Raw genomic sequence first — 20,058 nt, forward strand, 5'->3', positions numbered from 1 at the left:
TACACAATGGAGTACTACGTGGCAATGAGAAAGAATGAAATATGGCCTTTTGTAGCAACGTGGATGGAACTGGAGAGTGTGATGCTAAGTGAAATAAGCCATACAGAGAAAGACAGATACCACATGGTTTCACTCTTATGTGGATCCTGAGAAACTTAACAGAAACCCATGGGGGAGGGGAAGGAAAAAAAAAAGAGGTTAGAGTGGAAGAGAGCCAAAGCATAAGAGACTCTTAAAAACTGAGAACAGGGGCGCCTGGGTGGCGCAGTCGGTTAAGCGTCCGACTTCAGCCAGGTCATGATCTCGCGGTCCGTGAGTTCGAGCCCCGCGTCAGGCTCTGGGCTGATGGCTCAGAGCCTGGAGCCTGTTTCCGATTCTGTGTCTCCCTCTCTCTCTGCCCCTCCTCCGTTCATGCTCTGCCTCTCTCCGTCCCAAAAATAAATAAATGTTGAAAAAAAAATTTTTTTTTAAATAAAAAAAAAAAAAACTGAGAACAAACTGAGGGTTGATGGGGGTTGGGAGGGAGGGTAGGGTAGGTGATGGACATTGAAGAGGGCATCTTTTGCGATGAGCACTGGGTATTGTATGGAAACCAATTTGACAATAAATTTCGTATATTAAAAAATAATAATTAAAAAAAATAACGATCTTGGGCCACCTGGGTGGCTCAGTCAGTTAAGTGTCCGACTTCAGCTCAGGTCATGATCTCACAGTCCGTGAGTTCGAACCCCGTGTCGGGCTCTGTGCCGAGCTGTCAGCTCAGAGCCTGGAGCCTGCTTCAGATTCTGTGTCTGCCTCTCTCTCTCTCTGCCCCTCCCCTGCTCACACTCTGTCTCTCTCTGTCTCAAAAATAAATTTACAAAAACATTTTAAAAAACTATTTAAAAATAATGATCTTAATGTTTCATTTCAGAGATAATACCTAAACAAGTACCAATCTAAAAAAGTCAATTGCATTTCTATACACCAACAACACCAAATCAATATATATATATTGAGAGAGAGAGAAAGAGAGAGATGGAGAGAACTTTGGCATTTAACAAAAGTGACATGTCTAAACTGTTTTTCAAAGTGGTTGTACCAATTTACACTCCACCAAGCAATAAAAGATTCTGTTACTTCAAAGTCTTTTTAAAAAACTTTTGAATTTCTGCCAATTGAATTGCATAAAATATACCTCATTTGCATATCTGATCACTAATGAAGTTGAATGTCTCTTTATATTTTCACTAGAATTACAAAATCAAGATAATTTTTAATACTTACTCTGAGGTACAGTAATCAAGACGATGTGTTATTGGTGTAAGGATAGATACACAAATCAATGAAACAGGACAGAGTTCCTAAATAGATTCACACAGATATGGTCAACTGATTTTCAACAAAGGTGCCAAAATAATTCAATTGGGAAAGAGTAATTTTTTTCAATAACTATACTGAAACAAACTTCCATAGGCATCCATATAATACTCGATCAATTGAATTCCCATATGAAAAAAAAAAAGAATCATGACTCCTAGCTCACATCATTCGTAATGGTAAAACAATAAAGCCTGTACTACATATGAGAATATCTTCTTGACTTGCAGTAGACAAAATATTTTAACAGAAAAAAAAAAATTTTATCCATAAAGGTATAAAATAATTAATTGGAATTTATCAAAATTACTTCTGAGTATCAAAAATGCTGATATATTGAAAGCAATAAGATGTTTTTAACATCCACAACTAACAAAAGTCTCATATCTAGAGCACACAATGCTCATCAGAGAAATACAAATTAAAACTACAATGAAAAACCACTACATATACTTGAATCAAAAACACTGACACTTGATAACACCAAGTTAATAAGAATGTAGAGCAACTGGAATTCTTACATTACTGATAAGAGTGCCAATTAGAAAATCCACTTTGGAAAACTGATAAAATCTATTAAAGCTGAGTATATACCTTATGACCCAGCAATTTCATCTTAAGTATAACCCAGCAGGAATATCTATATTAATGCACCAAAAGTAATACACAAATATGTACATAGCAACAATGTTAATTAAGGCCAAAAACTGAAAAAATTCAGTTGTCTATCTATGTAACATGGATAAACTATAATCTATTCATCAATGAAATGAATGGACTACTATATGATGAGATCTCACAAACATAACATTGAACAAAAAGAAGCCAGACTCAAAAGATAACATACCATATAATCCCACTTATGTAAAGTTCAAAAAGAAGCAAAAAACTAACCTATGTAATAACCAAGATAATGGTTACCTTTGAGGTGAAGAAGTGGTAACTAATAGGCACAAGGGGTGATTCCAGGATTCTGGTAAGTTTCTATTTCTTGATCTGGATAGAGATTACATTAGTGTGTTTATATTGTGAAACTGTATTGAATTGTTCATGATAATGTATGCACTTTTCTGTACTGATCTTATTCTCAACATTTAAAAAACTTTAAATGTAACCAAATGTGTGACTTAGAAGTAGAGGCTATATGAAGGTAGCATATATGCTATAGGCAAAACATGTGTAATCCAAACATTGTGAACAATTTTTAGATAATTTCTAGCTAATTGTTATGTGATATTCTAAAACTGTTTTTAAAAAATACTGGGTTTAATACTTGGCCATTGTATGGATGTAAGTATAGGGCCAAACTGTAAGATTATGAGTAAAAAATAATCACTATGTGGGCCACCTTTGCTGGATCTCTACAGTTCTACTCACATATGACATTTCCTTTCACCATCCTCCCCTACTACTATCCAGGTCCCATCTTCCACAGGCCAGTTCGTTAGGTAATCAAATGTCTACATTATTTATCACTTCACATCTCTAACTAAAGCCACTAAAGTCAGTTAAACAGAATAAAACAGAATTCTGTTGTAATGCTACATAAATTACACTGTCTTTAATAGAAGAAATTTTCTAGATTAGTCTCAAAATTCTTTTTGAAAATAAGTCAATAAATACATAAATAAAAATACCCCCTACATCTAATATTTTTTCACTTTCTCAAATATTTAAACAATATTTGCTCTTCATTAGTCCTTTACATTATGCCACAGGACGAAGCCCTTTAAAAAAAAAAAAAAAACAGGAAACTAAAATATGTTTCTAGTATCAAAGAGGTGCTTGAATCAGAATTCATTCTCCTGATACTTCAACTTCACCAGTGAGCTAAAATTCCTTCCAAATTTTTCGGAACAGTGCTCTCACTGTTACTATCTCTGCAATCCATAGGATAAGCATTGGCCATTCCCCAAACTTCAGAACCATTTGCCATTTCACTGCTTTCCTCCCACACTCAAATGGCAGTAGTTCAATTTGGCAGTTTGTCAAAAAAAATCAGAGTATAAAGTGCTTGGTGATCTTTAACCAAATGCATTTGTTGTGTACACAGCATATGCCACATCTATCACATGATAATATGATTTCACACATTATAATAGAACACAGGGAAGGATATACTGCATAATCCTAGAAGCCACACATACTTTCTCTTTGAGACCTTCTCTTTAAAATAATTTGCTTTTTGAGTCAAAAACTGGGAACTTACTTTTTTAAAAAAAATATATGCCATTTCATGCCAATTATTGCTTTTATTTTTTCCTGCTGAGAATGACCAGTGTCTTACATAGTATTATGAGGTGGTTTACAAAAACTATGTTGTCAAATAGATCTCATTATCTGAGAAAAACAATACCAGAATAGCGTTCATATTCTTACGAAAACACTCAGGAAAGAAACCATATCTATGAGGGACACCTGGATGGCTCAGTCAGTTAGGCATCTGACTCTTGGCAGTAGAGAGATCGAGCCCAGCATTGGGCTCTGCACGGAGCCTGCTTGGGATTCTCTCTCTCTTCCTCTCTCTCTGCCCTTCTCCTGCTTGCTTGTGTACATGCACATACTCTCCTTCTTTCTCTCAAAATAAATAAACTTAAAAAAAAACCATAACCATGAGAGATAATTTGTCATAAAAACAAAGATAAAATCATTATAAAATTTTATAATACAAAATGACAAAATGATGCTTCAATTGTTTTATCTATTTAACAAACATCAGGTGGTTGTTATGTGTCAGGTACTTCTCATCACATAACACCTGGTATTTGCCACCTTCACGAATTAAAAGTCTAGATTTATTGAATAAGTAAATCAATGTTTGGTGTATTGGGGTAGTAAATCCTATTAAAGGCAGATGCTCAGAGTCTGTGGGGACACAGAAGAGGGATATCTAAATGAGCATCACAAGGTCAGTACACACTTCCTAGAAAAGACCTGGGTTGAGTTTGGTGCAATAAGTAAGAACTGGCTGAACAAGAGGCGTAATCCAAGTGAAGGGAATAGCTGATAATAGAGGTACAGAGGCATAAGGCAACATGGACCATTCAAAATACTTCAAATTCTTGTTTGGAAGCTGGAGAGGGGGCCAGAATCAGGAAATGAAAAGGGAGAGAATGATAGAAGCCAAATAATGCAATGCTGAGTGAGCTAGATTTATAAGCCTGAACCTTATCCAGAAAGATAATACCCCTAATCCTTCAAAAGCTTAAAAAGGATTTAAGTTAAGCAGGGAAGTAAAATAACTGTATTTTCCTTTTTAAAAGATGTATTTGGCTTTAGTATACAGTAAGGCTAATGTAATAATCCTGAATTCAGGAGGCAACATCAGTAATGAAAAAGAGGGAAAGATCTGAGACACAAAAGGAGAAAGAATTTGTTGAACTTAGAGACTAATTGGAAGAGAGAGTGAAATGAGAACAAAGAGTCTAAACTGACTTGGTGACTATGTGGATAATGGTACCAGAGCAGACAAGACAAGATAGGGTCTAAAGTGGTAGGGGGTAGGGAGGAGTGATGAATTCATTTGAAATTATCTTTGGCATTATATTTTCTTCATATTTTCTGAAGAGACTCTGTAAAATATAAGTCATATATAAAGTATATAACAAATAAAAAATAAATCTCCTGTATTTGACCTAAGGTTTATTATAGCTAGTATATTCATTTTAATTATTTAATTAACTAACATTTTCTGATTTTCATAAAGTTATGTTGGGAAGGGAAATATATGAACACCCCAAGTCTCTTTTATAAAACTGAACATGAATATTTAAGTTTTCTTATCCTCTCAAGATAGTTTCTTGCAGCAAGCTGATATATAAATAAGGCAGTTCTTTTAAAAAGAGTCTGCAAATGAGACTTACATTCATTATGAAATTGTTGTATTATCATATGTAAGTAAATATATCAAAACGTGACATGTACACTTTCATTTTATAATATTCATATAGCAGCAACATGAGTTATGCATAGTTTATGCAAAGCATTTCTTTTTAAGTTTAGAAAATCTAAACCTCTAGAAAATGAAAAAATAAAAAATGTACTTCTGAGTAGTCAGGTCTGTAACTTAATACCTCTAACAATTAACAAGGAACTTTATAATTAATTTATGTATGGACAAACACATCTTCAGCTTCATTAGTCATATGTCGTTATATTCTATGACAAAAAAAGGATACACTTCTCTTTGCTTACTATGGATAAACTATGGCATGTGAGGGGAAGAACTTGCCTGCAGGGACTCAACAATTCAAGGGAAGAACCAGAAGTAAGTAGTACTCTGAGTCTTAGAGCTGACTAATAAGCCACTCAGCTTCCCACAGCCAGCTCCTCAGAGCTCTACAGATAGACTAATAAACTCAAGTCAACAAAACAAAATGCTCACAAATCTAATTCCGTAACTAACACCCTAAGGATATACAGTTTGCTCCTGACCAGGACTAGAGTACTCACTTTCTTTGCGAACTTCCTCAAGCACAGTAGTAAGCTCTTCCTTTAAAACTGTGGCTTCCTGGGCAATCTTCTCTCCCTTGTCTAATAAATTCCAAGTTGCTTCCTCCACAGAAGCTAGAAGGACTCTGGCTCTTTTTGAACATCCTTTTTTCCTGTTAGAAGGATTCTGGGGACAATTTACAAGTGTAGTAACCTGAAATTGGAAAAACACAAGCAACTCATTAGACAAACTGTGAAAACACAGTCCTGGGACATCACAGCCCAAAACAAAAGAAGTATTTCATAGTAACACGATTTATTCCCAGTACTATTGGTACACCCTCATAAGTCAAGTCAATGAACCAAGACCAATATTATCAGCCACTATGGAATTTTCACCTAAAGATAAAAAGGAACAAAGGAAGGAGGTAGGAAGGGAGAGAGAAAGGGCAGGAAGAAGGAAGAGCCACAGAGATTGAAACTTACCAAGTTTTACTATGGAAACAATGCAATATATATATTATATATGTATGTATAAATATTCATATACAATAATTATTTATATCACTTTGTAGCCAGCAATCTATATTAAGAAAGAGGCAAAATAATCATAATTAAGTCAGTAAAGCATTAGTCTATTTAGGCTGAGAATAGACATTATTAATGTTGAGAGGGCACAGAACCACTCTGAAATATAAAACACTGGTTATCTCAAGGGGACCAAATTCAAATAATTACATATTGGCCCTTTGTAACCTCTCTTACCTGTCCCATACAGTCTCCCCTAATTCAGTAGGCCTCTCAAACAGGTCTTACCCAAAGTCACCTATCAAGAGGCCTTTCTTGACTACCCCATCCCCACCCTCTCTCACTCTATCCCTTCATCCCACTTTATATTTCCTCAAAACACTTAACAGGGCCTGACTTTTTTTGTTTATATGTTAATTTCATGCTTCTAATACTAAAATGTAAGTTCCATGAAAGCAAAAAATGTGTCTTTTCTCCAGCACCCAGAACAATACACAAAGTAAGTGCTCAATAAATATTTGTCATATAAATGGCTTAAAGAATGGGGTCATTGAAAAGAAGGGCTTTTTTAAAAAAAAGTTTAATTAAATTCAAGTTAGTTAACATACAGTGTAGTATTGGTTTTAGGAGTAGAATTTAGTGATTCATCACTTACATATAACACCCAGTGCTCATCCCAACAAGTGCCCTCCTTAATGCCCATCGCCCATTTGCCCCTTCCCCCCAACCACCTCCCTTCCAGTAACCCTCAGTGTGTTCTCTGTATTTAAGAAGCTCTTATGTTTTGCCTCCCTCTCCACCTCTGTTTTTATCTTATTTTATTTTTCCTACCCTTCCCCTATGTTCATCTGTTTTGTTTCTAAATTTCACAGTGAGTGAAATCATATATTTGTCTTTCTCTGACTTATTTCACTTGGCATAATACACTCTAGTCCCACTCACGTTGTTGCAAATGGCAAGATTTCATTCTTTTTGGTCACCAAGTAATATTCCATTCTATATATATATATATATATACCACATCTTCTTTATCCATTCATTAGTCGATGGATATTTAAGCTCTTTCCATAATATGGCTATTGGTGATAACGCTGCTATAAACATTGGCGTGCATGTGTCCCTTTGAATCAGCATTTTTGTATCCTTTTGGATAAATACCTAATAGTGCAATTGCTGGGTTGTAGGGTAGTTCTATTTTTAATTTTTTGAGGAACCTCCATACTATTTTCCAGAGTGGCTATACCAATTTGCATTCCCACCAACAATGCAAAAGTGTTCCCCTTCCTCCGCATCCTCGCCAACATCTGTTGTTTCCTGAGTTGTTAATTTTAGCCATTCTGACAGGTGTGAGGTGGTGTCTCATTGTGGTTAGAGATAGAAATTAAGCAACTGTATTTGGAAGCAAAACCTCATACAAAATTACATTGTAAAAAATACCCATTTCTTAAGTAAGCCTTGGATACCAATAATAAATTTATTTAACATTTTTATAAGCAAAGCTGGAAGATCCCCATTGTAGATGAAGGAAAAAAACACGTCTTTTCAGTATTTAAAATAGAAGACCTGGGGGCATCTGGGTGGCTCAGTCAGTTAAGCATAAGACTTCAGCTCAGGTCATGATCTCATGGCACAGGGGTTTGAGCCCCACGTTGGGCTCTGTGCTGACAGCTCAGAGTCTGAAGCCTGCTTAAGATTCTGTTTCCCTCTCTCTCTGCCCCTCCCCCACTCGTGCTCTGTCTCTCTTGCTCTCAAAAATAAATAAACATAAAAAAATTTTAAATAAGTAAAATAAATTAGAAGACCTGAAATTCCTATGGAAAACTAGAATCGAGCATATCATCAAATAGTCAAGGCTTGTAACAATCATGCACCACATCTTTGAGAACAGACTATACATAACCTTCCTGTTCTGCAGCCCCTAAAGGTTTGGCTTGTTTATTGCTTATGGAGCATGACATATTTGTTCATTTATTATGTCTGGACACAGTTTTTTAGCTAGGAACTGAGAAAGAACTTACAAGCTATGGGGGAAATACGTAGATGAAAATAATTTTTGTCTGCCCTTTCAATTCTCCTCCTCCATCCAATAGACCTATTGCTATATTCTAATTTGCTTTATTCTCATGTCTACAACCCAGAGTGCAGTGCCTTTGTTTCCTCTCTTGGAAAATGAGATCATGTTACCTATAAGACTTGTGAAGGTTAAATACGTAAAATGTCTTGTAAAATGCATAACATGACTCAAATATTGGTTGATATTTAATGTACATTTTCTAGTCCATTCCCCACATGGATATAGAAAATCTGTTATGGGATCCTAGTTAGAGGTGTTCTCTTGGGGCTACCCTCATCTTGCTCTAAGGGGGTCCCGTGTGCTAAATGTGATGAAGTCAGTTAACAAAGCACCTCCTATATGCTTTGCAAGCAGCCAAATAGGGCCACATGTCTTTATCATGCATAGATGATAAAGATGATAATATGCCTGAATTATTACATGGATTTTCACATACTCCAAAACACAAATATCTCACTACTGTCAGCCTAATTTATACATCAAGAATTAAAAGACATTTGTCCAGATTAAGACAAATTATAGCACCTAGTTTAAATCTTTGTGTAAAATGAAGAATAAGTATCATTGTCTAAATGTTCCTTCAGAATGTATTTTAAGTGCCACAATTCACAACGCTTCCCACTGAACATTCCTCTATTATTGTTCAGATCCTCCCTGCGCCAAATGCTTTCCATAGAATAGCCTGAGCTTTGAAATTAAAATGAGCATTCCAGAAATGCTTTGTTCCTTATAATAAATGCCAAAGAACTGTGAAAAGAACATTGTATAAGAACATTGTGCTTCCATCAAAATAAATGCAATTGCAACCTGCAAGCTATCCACATTTACCAATCATTTATACCTATGTCTTCTTCTGAAATACCCCAATATAGTTATTTAACACTGATTAAATTAAAGTCAAGTGACACTTTCAATGATTCACTTTATTTCAGAGAGTAAAGATGGCTTGGTAATCCTGGGGGGGGGGTGGATAAAGAAAACGAAATCTTTTTTTTTTTTTTTAACTAACTTATCTTACAAGATCTAACCAACTTCCTTTAGTAACTGTGACTCAGGATGACAGATGACTCTCACTAAAAGTTGCTGGTGCATTTGTTATTTGAAAAAGTCTCCCATCTCTTGAAGGAGTATCAGCAAAAATTAGTTTTCAGGTTATTCTATAAAATAATTCCTGTTTCCCCATTTTCTTTTTCAGTCAAAATCAGTTATATTTTTATAGGCAACACAAAAACTTTAGTTGGAACTTACAGCAAAGATGATTGTAATGTAAATCCTAGCTTATGTCTTATTAACCTTTCTTTTTGTCACTAGTGTACAACTCTCCCCATTCTTCCTTTCTGTGACCTTAGGTGGTCCCTCTCAAACAAAAAAGCTTTGGCTCCCCAAGCTCTCTGAGAGCTTGGGTTCACTTGCTTTTCTTCAGTATGTAAATCTGAGCTAGGTTACAGACACACCTTCATACATACATGTGGGAATGAGCTCACCAGGTATATATTTAATGTTTTGTAATACCTATATACTAAAATTTATAGTACCAAAAAAAGGGTTTTCTAATCTTTCCTAATTCTGGTATGTTTCTCTGGGTGCTCCAAAGATACTGAAAATTACATTGAGATGCTTAGTGAACCAAGCCATCAACTGTCATTATATATAGAGCAACACTAGTGCATAATAGGAGCATTGCAGAATATGGTGTGAGGTTTAATTTACTTTGATGTGTTGCATTAGTGCAACAATGGCTTTAGTACTTCAGATCCTAGCTTTGTAGAAAATCTTCTCTAAATGCCCACTTGGGCTAATACATTTATATTCTATAACCATGTTCTTTCCTAATCTATTTTTTTAATTCTACTATCATTGTAGTATAAAAAGGCCATGTTAACAGCCATCTCTTTTCTTGTTTGTTAGCTAAAACACTTTGAATTTTAACCTTCTTCCAATAGCTTCAAGGGCTACTTTTGCTTCCTTGAGTTCATTTTAATGTGTGAAATAAAATAGAAGACATTTAAACCATGTTAATTAGCTAAAAATTTCAAACAGAGTTCTGAAAGAAAGTAAAGGTTAAAAATATAAAATTGTTATATACAATTGTTTATAGTAAAACCAGTGATCTTTTAAAGAAAAAATATCATCTACTCTTGGGAAGGAGAGGATCCCTTCTTCAAGTTACTGGTAATTTCAACTATTCTTTATTTCTTACCAAAAACAACCTTCACCATGTTAACAAAAGCACTGTGGAGGACTGAAGTATTGGAAATCCATCAAATGTATACCACTCAACTGGCATTTAACATTACCCCTAAACCAACTACAATCTTCTTTTAGATCATTTCAGCCAATAAACACTTATTGAGCACATATTATGTTCAAAACAATACCCCAGACATTTAGAAAATAAAGATGAGTAAGCTCCAGTATGGTGATGAGAGATACACAACTAGCTGCAATCTAACAGGCAGAATGTAACTGCTTAGGCTTACAAACAAAAAAGAGAGTGCTGAAGAGATTGCAAACATTCACAAGGATTAAGTAGGGCTTCCAAGAAGAGCCTTTAAGAACAGACAGTTTTCTACCAGGACAGATGGCGGGTAAGAAAGCCAAGTAAAGGGAACCAGGTACAAAGGTACTGTGGGGTAAAAACAAGTCCTCCTCCATCTGTATTTCTTACCTCAGTGACTAGTACTTCTAAACTGAGGCAGAAATCCAGAGGCCATCTGGGATATTCCCTCCCTCTTACCTCCTCTCTAGGTACTTTAAACTGTCTCTTTAAAAGCTTTAGTTTCTGGCACATCCTCTTCAACCCAGGACCACTGCTTCTCATAGCTGCTCTCTGGATTACTGCCCTACCCTACATTCCCTCCAAGCTATCCTCTGTGAAACAGAAACATGGCCTCAATTTCTACTCTATCTTCTGCTATCCTGTCTTCTACTCTATCATTACAAGAAGTATATCCATCACTTCTGGCCCTCATCACATCTCCATACCCATCCCACACTTCCATAGTGCCATCTCTCTGCAACGCAAATCTGAAATACTTGTACCAGCTTAAAACTCTCCAATGGTTCCTGACTGCCCATAAAAGTCCAAAGCATGGCTTGGATATAGTCTAAAGTATGGCTTATGAGGTAATTTATGATCTCATTTCTGACTAAATGTTCACTCTCATTTTCTACTTGTGGAGTTTGCCACAAACTACTTATTAGGCCCAGAAAAAGAAATGTTTGGCATCCTCAACCTGGAATATCACCCTCCCCACACAGCCCCTTGTATGTACCTCTCACACCACTCATTACAGCATTTTGTAATTAGCTGTTATTACCATCTCCCTAGTTTTACCATGAACTCAATAAGGGCAGGGACCATGTTTGATTCATCCTGAAAACCCAGAGCTAGCACACTGAAAATAATAAGTGATGATTTACTTAATGAAAAGATGAATGAAACTCTAGATTTTAGAGAAGAGCCATAATGTTGAGTGATTTCTTCAGTTATAAAGACAGCTGGTAGCTAAGCCAAAATTAAATTTTAATATCAGTGATACAACTTAGTTTTCATCAAAAGGAATTCCTTAATGAAGGATATTCTGTCATTTCCCATGTCTACTATCATAGAAAGGCAAGTCTCCATTCCTATAGTTTATCTGAAGTCTGATCAGTTCAGAGTGATCTAGAATCAGGTATATATTTATATTCAGTCTTGTCTTTTTGTAGCCAAAAAGAAAAAAAAAAAGACAGCTTACATCATTCATTTTCAAACTATAAGTAAAAAAAGCAGGCACATTATTTTTATTACTGATTTTCACTTTTTAACCCTTATATTAGTTTGCCATGTCTGCCTATAGACCTTCTCTAGAGTGGGTGACTTAAACAACAAAAACTTATTTTCTCACAGTTCTGGAGACTGGAAGTCCAAGATCAAAGTGTCAACAGGGTCAGTTTCTTCTAAGGCTTCTCTCATTGGCTTGCAAATAACTACATTCTCACTGTGACATGGTTTTTCTCTGTGTGCATGCACCCCTGGTATCTCTCTCTCTGCACATCCTAATCTCCTATTATCAGGACACCAGTCATACTGGATTAGGGCCCACCCTAAAGACCTCATTTTAACTTAATTACCACTTTAAAGGCCCTATCTCCAAATACAGTCACAATCTGTGGTGCTAAAGACTAGAACTTCACCATTTGAATTTGAGAGGGATACAATTCAGCCTATAACAATCCTCACCACTAATGACACAGAAAGTATAAAACAACCATCATCTTTTAAAATATAATTTAGAGTTATTTGCTTGTTAGATTAACAACACTGCTAGCCAAGCTATTACTTGGAGCTATTGAGGGATGGATGATAACAAAACACATGTAGATAGATCCCTCTCCAATTCTACCAGCCTTCTGGGCCATGCAGATGGCATAACAAAGCAAAGAGATTTACATGTCAAATACAAACAGCTGTAGCTAAATGTTCTAATCCAGAAAGTACACTTATTCCTGGAAAAAATATGAACTTAAACACAACCAGGAAAAGACCACACGCTGACACTAATATCAAATGTTAGTTTCTTCCAGTTTTTACTTAGCTACTTGACACCCAAAAACAAACAAAAACAAAACAAAAAACAAAAAACAAAAAAACAAATCTAGACCCCACATTTCATTTATTCAAAAAATATTGGTGCACCTGCACTTCACCAGAAGGACATGTCACTGACCCTCCTCCTACTGAGAAGAGACAGAGAATAAACAAATATATACATAACTGTGTAACATAATACTGAGTATTGATATGTGTTATGAAAAAAGTAAAGAGGGGAAGAGAATAGATATGTGATGAGGAAGGGCTGGTTAGATGTGGTATCTTAGGAGGTCTCTCTGATCAGGTAAAAGGGACTCCAAGGAAGTAGAGGAGTAAGACGTTTGAATATTTGGAGGAAAATATTCCAAACAGAGGAAACAGCAAGTACAAAGGTTCCAAAACAGAAGCTTGATTAGTTTGTTCCAGAGCAGCAGGAAGGCCAGAGTACCTACAGTAGAGTGAGGTGAGAACGTAAGAGATGAAGTCAGGCTGGCATTGAGGCATCAAGTTGTACAGGCCTTGTAGATAACCATCAACACTAGAAATTCTATTCTTGTGATCAGGAGCTACTGAAGGTTTTAGAACAGGAAAGGAACAAGATCTGACCTAAAATTTAAAAGGACCCATTCTGGCTACTCAAGAGAATAGACTGGGGATTAGACAGGGATCAAGGAAGAGGGGCTAGAAATGGAAGACAGAAAAAGTTAGGAGACTGTTGCAGTAGCCCAAGAAACCACATTGGCTTGTTCCAGGGAACATTGGTGGAGTTGTTGAGAAGTGGAAGAATTCTGGTAATTCTGGTGAGTCAACAAGGTTTGCTGATAGATTGAATATGGGTTATTAAAGAAACAAGAATGACTCTATGGTATATGGCCTAATCAGTTGGGTATATGGAGGTAATATTTACTTAAGGAGACATAAGAAGGAAGATTAAGAGTTGAACTTTAGGCATGTTAAGATTGCCTATTAGAGTTTCTAAGTTAGAGACTAGTATACAATTCAGGAGTTGAGAAAGATAAGAGCTGGAAATATGTTTCTTATAGCTTACATTCTCATTGTAATTATTCATATATCAATGGTTTACTGGTCTTACTAAAATTTCAAAGATGTTTGAGAACAGTATTTTTTTGAAATCATGAGACTGGATGATATTTCCCAAAAACAAAGTAGAGCTGAGAAGTTACATGACTGAGCTCTAGGCACCCCAACCTTTATAGGTAGTATCTTTAGGCAACACAACCATTAACCTATTAATCGTAGGATATGTAGCTTTTGCCATTTTCAATGTGACTATTATTTAGAAAAGATACTAGTTGAGACAACTGGGTGGCTCAGTCAGTTAGGCCTCTAACTCTTGATTTTGGTTCAAGATAAAGCCCCGGGTCAGGCTCCACAAGTATGGAGCCTGCTTGGAATTCTCCTCTCACTCTCCCTCTACCCCTCTCCCCTGCTTTTTCTTTCTCTCTCTCTCTCTCTCTCTCTCTCTCTCTCTCTCTCTCTAATTAATTAATTAATTTAAAAATACTTGTTTTACACAGAGCAATAATTCAGACACAAAATTTAGTCTTTGGTAAAATGTAATCTTAATCATTCTCCAAATAAATGTTTCCAAAAATGTGGTGAAAAACCACCAAAATACTGAATTGAGCGAACTAAGGGGAAATTATATTCATGTTGTTATTTATAAAGCAAGCATTAATCTTTCTGATGAATCAATAATCAGTAGTTTATAGTGAAGTAGTGATTCAAAGAGGTGCTAAGCAAAAAAAAAAAAAAAAGGGACAATTATTTTCCATCAATAACCACTAACTGCTTGAAGGAAATAAAATAAGTGAACAATCCAATCAAGACCAACCTGGCCCTAAAATAAAGAATGGGTTTTCTTTACATGTAGCAGTTAAGTTGTGTTCACATGGTCCACCCAGTCCATCATTCCACCTCTAGGAGTGATTGATGATGGGGTATGGTTATGACTCCTAATTCTGTGTCTCAGTTTTGTTTAATAAACATTTATAACCCTATCAACAACAAAGTTGAATAAATTATGCCATATGTTTTGCCAACACATTCTTATAAAACTTTACTACATTTTACTCCCACTATCTGTTGTCAGATTTTTCCTTCCCCATCTTCCCTAGACCATGAGACTTACTGCTTTTCTCTTCAAACACAAAACTTCTTATTGAAAATATCCAGGGGAAATATACCTGCTAATCATGTCTGAATAAGAGACAACAAACAATAGGAAAGACCATAGTGATTTGATTTGTAGAGCTCGATGGTCAAAATTCTAAAGCAATGCAAGTGTGGTTTGACTAGAGACCATAAGTGATTTAAATGTTGATGTTCATTTTAAAATTGATTATGCACAGCAAAGGAAGCCATCAACAAAATGAAAAGACAACCTACTAAATGGAAGAAAATATTTGCAAATCATATATCTAATAAGGGGTTAATATCCAAAATAAATAAAGAACTCCTACAACTCAACAGCAAAAAAACAACTCAATTAAAAATGGGCAGAGGACCTAAACATATACTTTCCCAAAAAAAGACATACAGATAACCAACAGCTACATGAAAAGGTGCTCAATGTCACTAATTATCAGAGTAATGCAAATCAAAACCACAATGAGGTATCACTTCACACATGTTAGAATCATCATTATCAAAAAGATAGGAAATAGTAAGCTTTGGTGAGGACATGAAAAAAGGGAATTTCTGTACAATGTTGGTGGAAATATGAATGATGCAGCCACTATGGAAAACAATATGGAGGTTCCTCAAAAAATTAAAAACACAACAACTATATGACTCAGCAATTCAGCTTCTGGGTATTTGTTAGAAGAAAATGAAAACACTAACTCAGAAAAATACCCGCATCCCATGTTCACTGCAGCAGTACTTACAACAGCCAAGATATGGAAACAACCTAAGTGCCCAATGACCAATGAATGGATAAAGAAAATGTGGTATACATATACAGTGGAATATTATTCAGCCATAAAAAATAAAATTTTGACATTTGTAACAATATGGATGGAACCAGAGGACAATATTGTAAGAGAAATAAGTCAGACAAAGACAAATACCATATGATCTCACTTACATGTGGAATCTAAAAACTAAACAAAAACAAAAAAACAAAAACAGTTCACAGATATAGAGAATACACTGGTGGTTGTCAGAGGCAGGGAGGCAGAAGGTTAGGTGAAATGGGTAAAAGGGGTCAAAAGGTACAAACTTTCAGTTATAAAATAAATAAGCGCTACAGAGATACAACGTACAGCATGTTGACTATAGTTAATAATACTGTACTGCGTATTTGAAAGTTGCTGAGGGGTGCCCGGGTGGCTCAGTTGATTAAGCATCCAACTTTATCTCAGGTCATGCTCTCAAGGCTGCTGAGTCTGAGCTCCCTGTTGGGCTCGATGCTGACAGCTCAGAGTCTGGAACCTGCTTCAGATTCTTTGTCTCCCTCTCTCTCTCTGCCCCTCCCCCATTCATGCTCTGTCTCTCTGTCTCTCAATAATGAATAAATGTTTAAAAATAAAAGAAAGAAGGTTGCTGAGAGAGTAGATCTTACAAGTCCTCATCACAGAGGAGAAGAGGCCAAGATGGTGGAGCAGCATGGAAGGTTTTTTTGCCTCTCTCTTCCCTGAAATGCAGCTAGATCAACACCAAACCATCTTGCACACCTAGAAAACTGATCTGAGGATTAACAGAACAATCTACACAACTTGAACCACAGAACTCAGCAGGTATGTGGTGCAGAGAGGTGAACTGAGGGAGAGAGAACCTGCATAGGGTAGGAAGCTGTTTCTGCTTGCAGAGAGGATGGAGACAGGGGGAAAAATACAGGAAAAGCACTCCCCCTGAAAGCAGCTGGAGAGAAAGAGAAAGATTGGAAACACCCATGAGGGACTCAACAAGAAAGGGAGAAAGGAGAAAGGACAGGGTTTAAATACCATTAAGACTCAATAAACAGGGGAGTGCAGAGTCTGCAACTCCACAGTTCAATACCTGGTGGAGCTCTGGTGGGAAGGGCAAATACCCAGGAGCAGACAGCAAGGTCTGAAGGGTCCTCAGGCCACACAGGGAGGGAGTTCCCTGTTGAGAGGACATTTTTGGTAGAGGCTGTGAGGCCTCCCCACAGGCAAAGTTCCCAGCGAACCCTGGAGAACAGCTATGTTTGCTACTGTTGGAACAAGGACGTTAGGGGTAAAGCCTGTAACAGATGTGTGTTGTGATTTACCATAATCCCTGAAATGCTGCTGCTATATGAGCTCAAGAACTTTTTCTGGGGCAGACTAGCACCCAGCCACAGTCTCTGGGCATCTGCAGCAGCAGAATTGCACAAACGTTCCTGGGGGCAGGCCAGCACCCAGTCATTGCTCCAGGAGACCCTCCCTTAGAAGGTTGGAATGGGTCAAAGCCACAGGATCCTCAGAAGTGAGGAGTTTGGAAACATAGCTCCATCTGAGATAAAACTCGAGAGTTAGGTGCTGCCTGGCAGGCTGAGGGCTTTGTCAGGGACAGTGTAGAAGCAGGAAGTAGATGGAAGTCGAAGAAAAAGGAGGGGTGCGCGATTGCTAGTTGGCAAGAGCACAGAGTTCTGAGCACAGAGACTGGGTAGCTGGTCACCAACACATAAAAAAATGCTAAACATCACTCATCATCAGAGAAATACAAATCAAAACCACCATGAGATACCACCTCACACTTGTCAGAATGGCTAACATTAACAACTCAGGCAACAACAGATGTTGGCGAGGATGTGGAGAAAGAGGATCTCTTTTGCATTATTGGTCGGAATGCAAACTGGTGCATCCACTCTGGAAAACAGTATGGAGGTTCCTCAAAAAATAAAAAATAGAACTACCCTCCAACCCAGCAATTGCACTACTAGGTATTCATCTAAGGGATACAGGTGTGCTGTTTCAAAGGGGCACATGCATCCCAATGTTTATAGTAGTGCTATCAACAATAGCCAAAATATGGAAGAGCCCAAATGTCCATCAACAAATGGATGGATAAAGAAGATGTGGTGTGTGTGTGTGTCTGTGTGTGTGTACACACACACACACAATGGAGTATTACTCGGCAATAAAAAAAGAATGAGGGGTGCCTGGGTGGCTCAGTTGGTTGAGCGTCCAACTTCAGCTCAAGTCATGATCTCACAGTCCGTGAGTTCGAGCCCCATGTCGGGCTCTGTGCTGTCAGTTCAGAGCCTGAAGCCTGCTTCAGATTCCGTGTCTCCCTCTCTCTCTGCCCCTCCCCCACTCACGCTCTATCTCTATCAAAAAATGAATAAACGTTAAAAAAAAGTTAAAAAAAAAAAAAAGAATGAAATTTTGCCAATTGCAACTACATGGATGGAACTAGGGGGTATTTTATGCTAAGCGAAATTAGTCAGAGAAGAACAAGTATCATATGACTTCACACACATGAGTTATTTAAGCTACAAACAGATGAACATAAGGGAAGGGAAGCAAAAATAATATAAAAACAGGGAAGGGGACAAAACATAAGAGACTTTAAATATAGAGAACAAACAGAGGGTTCCTGGAGGGGTTTTGGGTAGGGGGGATGGGTTAAATGGCTAAGGGGCATTAAGGAAGACAAGTGCTGGAATGAGCACTGGGTGTTATACATCGGGGACGAATCACTGGAATCTACTCCTGAAATGATTATTGCACTGTATACTAACTAACTTGGGCGTAAATTTAAAAATAAATAAATAAATAAAAATTTTCAAAAAAAGTAATGCAGAAAAAAAAAACTACCTGTTATGTTAAAAGATTATTTCACAAATTTGCTCAAGTAGAATGGTGAGCATGCAATTTATGTTCACTAAAGCAATCCTTCATTATTTTTTTCTTCTTCATAAAGAAAGTGTCAGTAGGTCCCCACAACTTGAGGGCTAGATATTGGTCTTCAGTCATAGCCTTGGCAGCGGCTCCATTTGTACTGTTCATCTCTTTTATATAGAATGTGAATTTAATGAGAATGTTCAGGGGCGCCTGGGTGGCGCAGTCGGTTAAGCGTCCGACTTCAGCCAGGTCACGATCTCGCGGTCCGTGAGTTCGAGCCCCGCGTCGGGCTCTGGGCTGATGGCTCAGAGCCTGGAGCCTGTTTCCGATTCTGTGTCTCCCTCTCTCTCCGCCCCTCCCCCGTTCATGCTCTGTCTCTCTCTGTCCCAAAAATAAATAAACGTTGAAAAAAAAATTTTTTTAAATAAAAAAAATTAAAAAAAAATGAGAATGTTCATTTTCAGAATAAAAATCACTATGATGCCAAAAAAAATTTCTCATCCAAAAAAATAAAATCTGTAACTTATATATATGGTAATGGATGCTAATTAGACTTATTGTGGTGATTATTTCACAATATATACAAATTGATTCATTATGTTGTACACCTGAAACTAATAATGTTATATGTCAATTATACTTCAACTTAAAAATAATAAAATAAAATAAAATTGCTTAGGTTTTTTTCACCTTATTTGTCAGCATTAACATTGTATCAATAAACCTACTATTGCCTCATTTTTTGTAAAACTTAAATATTATTCATGAATTTTGAATCTTATTGGCCATCACTTGATCTTGATGCCCCAAAGTCCATCTTTTTTTTTCCTGTTATAATTGTTGTTTTATTTTTTTTATTTATATATGAAATTTATTGTCAAATTGGTTTCCATACAACACCCAGTGCTCATCCCAAAAGGTGCCCTCCTCAATACCCATCACCCACCCTCTCCTCCCTCCCACCCCCCATCAACCCTCAGTTTGCTCTCAGTTCTCAACAGTCTCTTATGCTTTGGCTCTCTCCCACTCTAACCTCTTTTTTTTTTCTTTTCCTTCCCCTCCCCCATGGGTTCCTATTAAGTTTCTCAGGATCCACATAAGAGTGAAACCATATGGTATCTGTCTTTCTCTGTATGGCTTATTTCACTTAGCATCACACTCTCCAGTTCCATCCACGTTGCTACAAAAGGCCATATTTCATTTTTTCTCATTGCCACGTAGTATTCCATAGTGTATATAAACCACAATTTCTTTATCCATTCATCAGTTGATGGACA

The 20,058-nt window shown here is 36.8% G+C and overlaps 1 protein-coding gene across 2 annotated transcripts in view; it reads right to left on the reverse strand.

Annotated features, from left to right (window-relative positions):
* The window catches only part of CTNNA3 (catenin alpha 3), a 1,766,595-nt gene that overhangs the window by 1,688,785 nt on the left and 57,752 nt on the right, over positions 1-20,058 (reverse strand). For both annotated transcript variants that reach the window (XM_040485152.1, XM_040485151.1), the window contains exon 3: positions 5,812-6,004. In XM_040485152.1, coding sequence (XP_040341086.1) covers positions 5,812-6,004 — 193 coding nt within the window. The remainder of the gene's footprint in view (positions 1-5,811; positions 6,005-20,058) is intronic.

Source organism: Herpailurus yagouaroundi, unplaced genomic scaffold (genome assembly GCF_014898765.1).
Source record: "Herpailurus yagouaroundi ecotype Mexico unplaced genomic scaffold, PumYag 163, whole genome shotgun sequence".
NCBI lineage: Eukaryota > Metazoa > Chordata > Mammalia > Carnivora > Felidae > Herpailurus > Herpailurus yagouaroundi.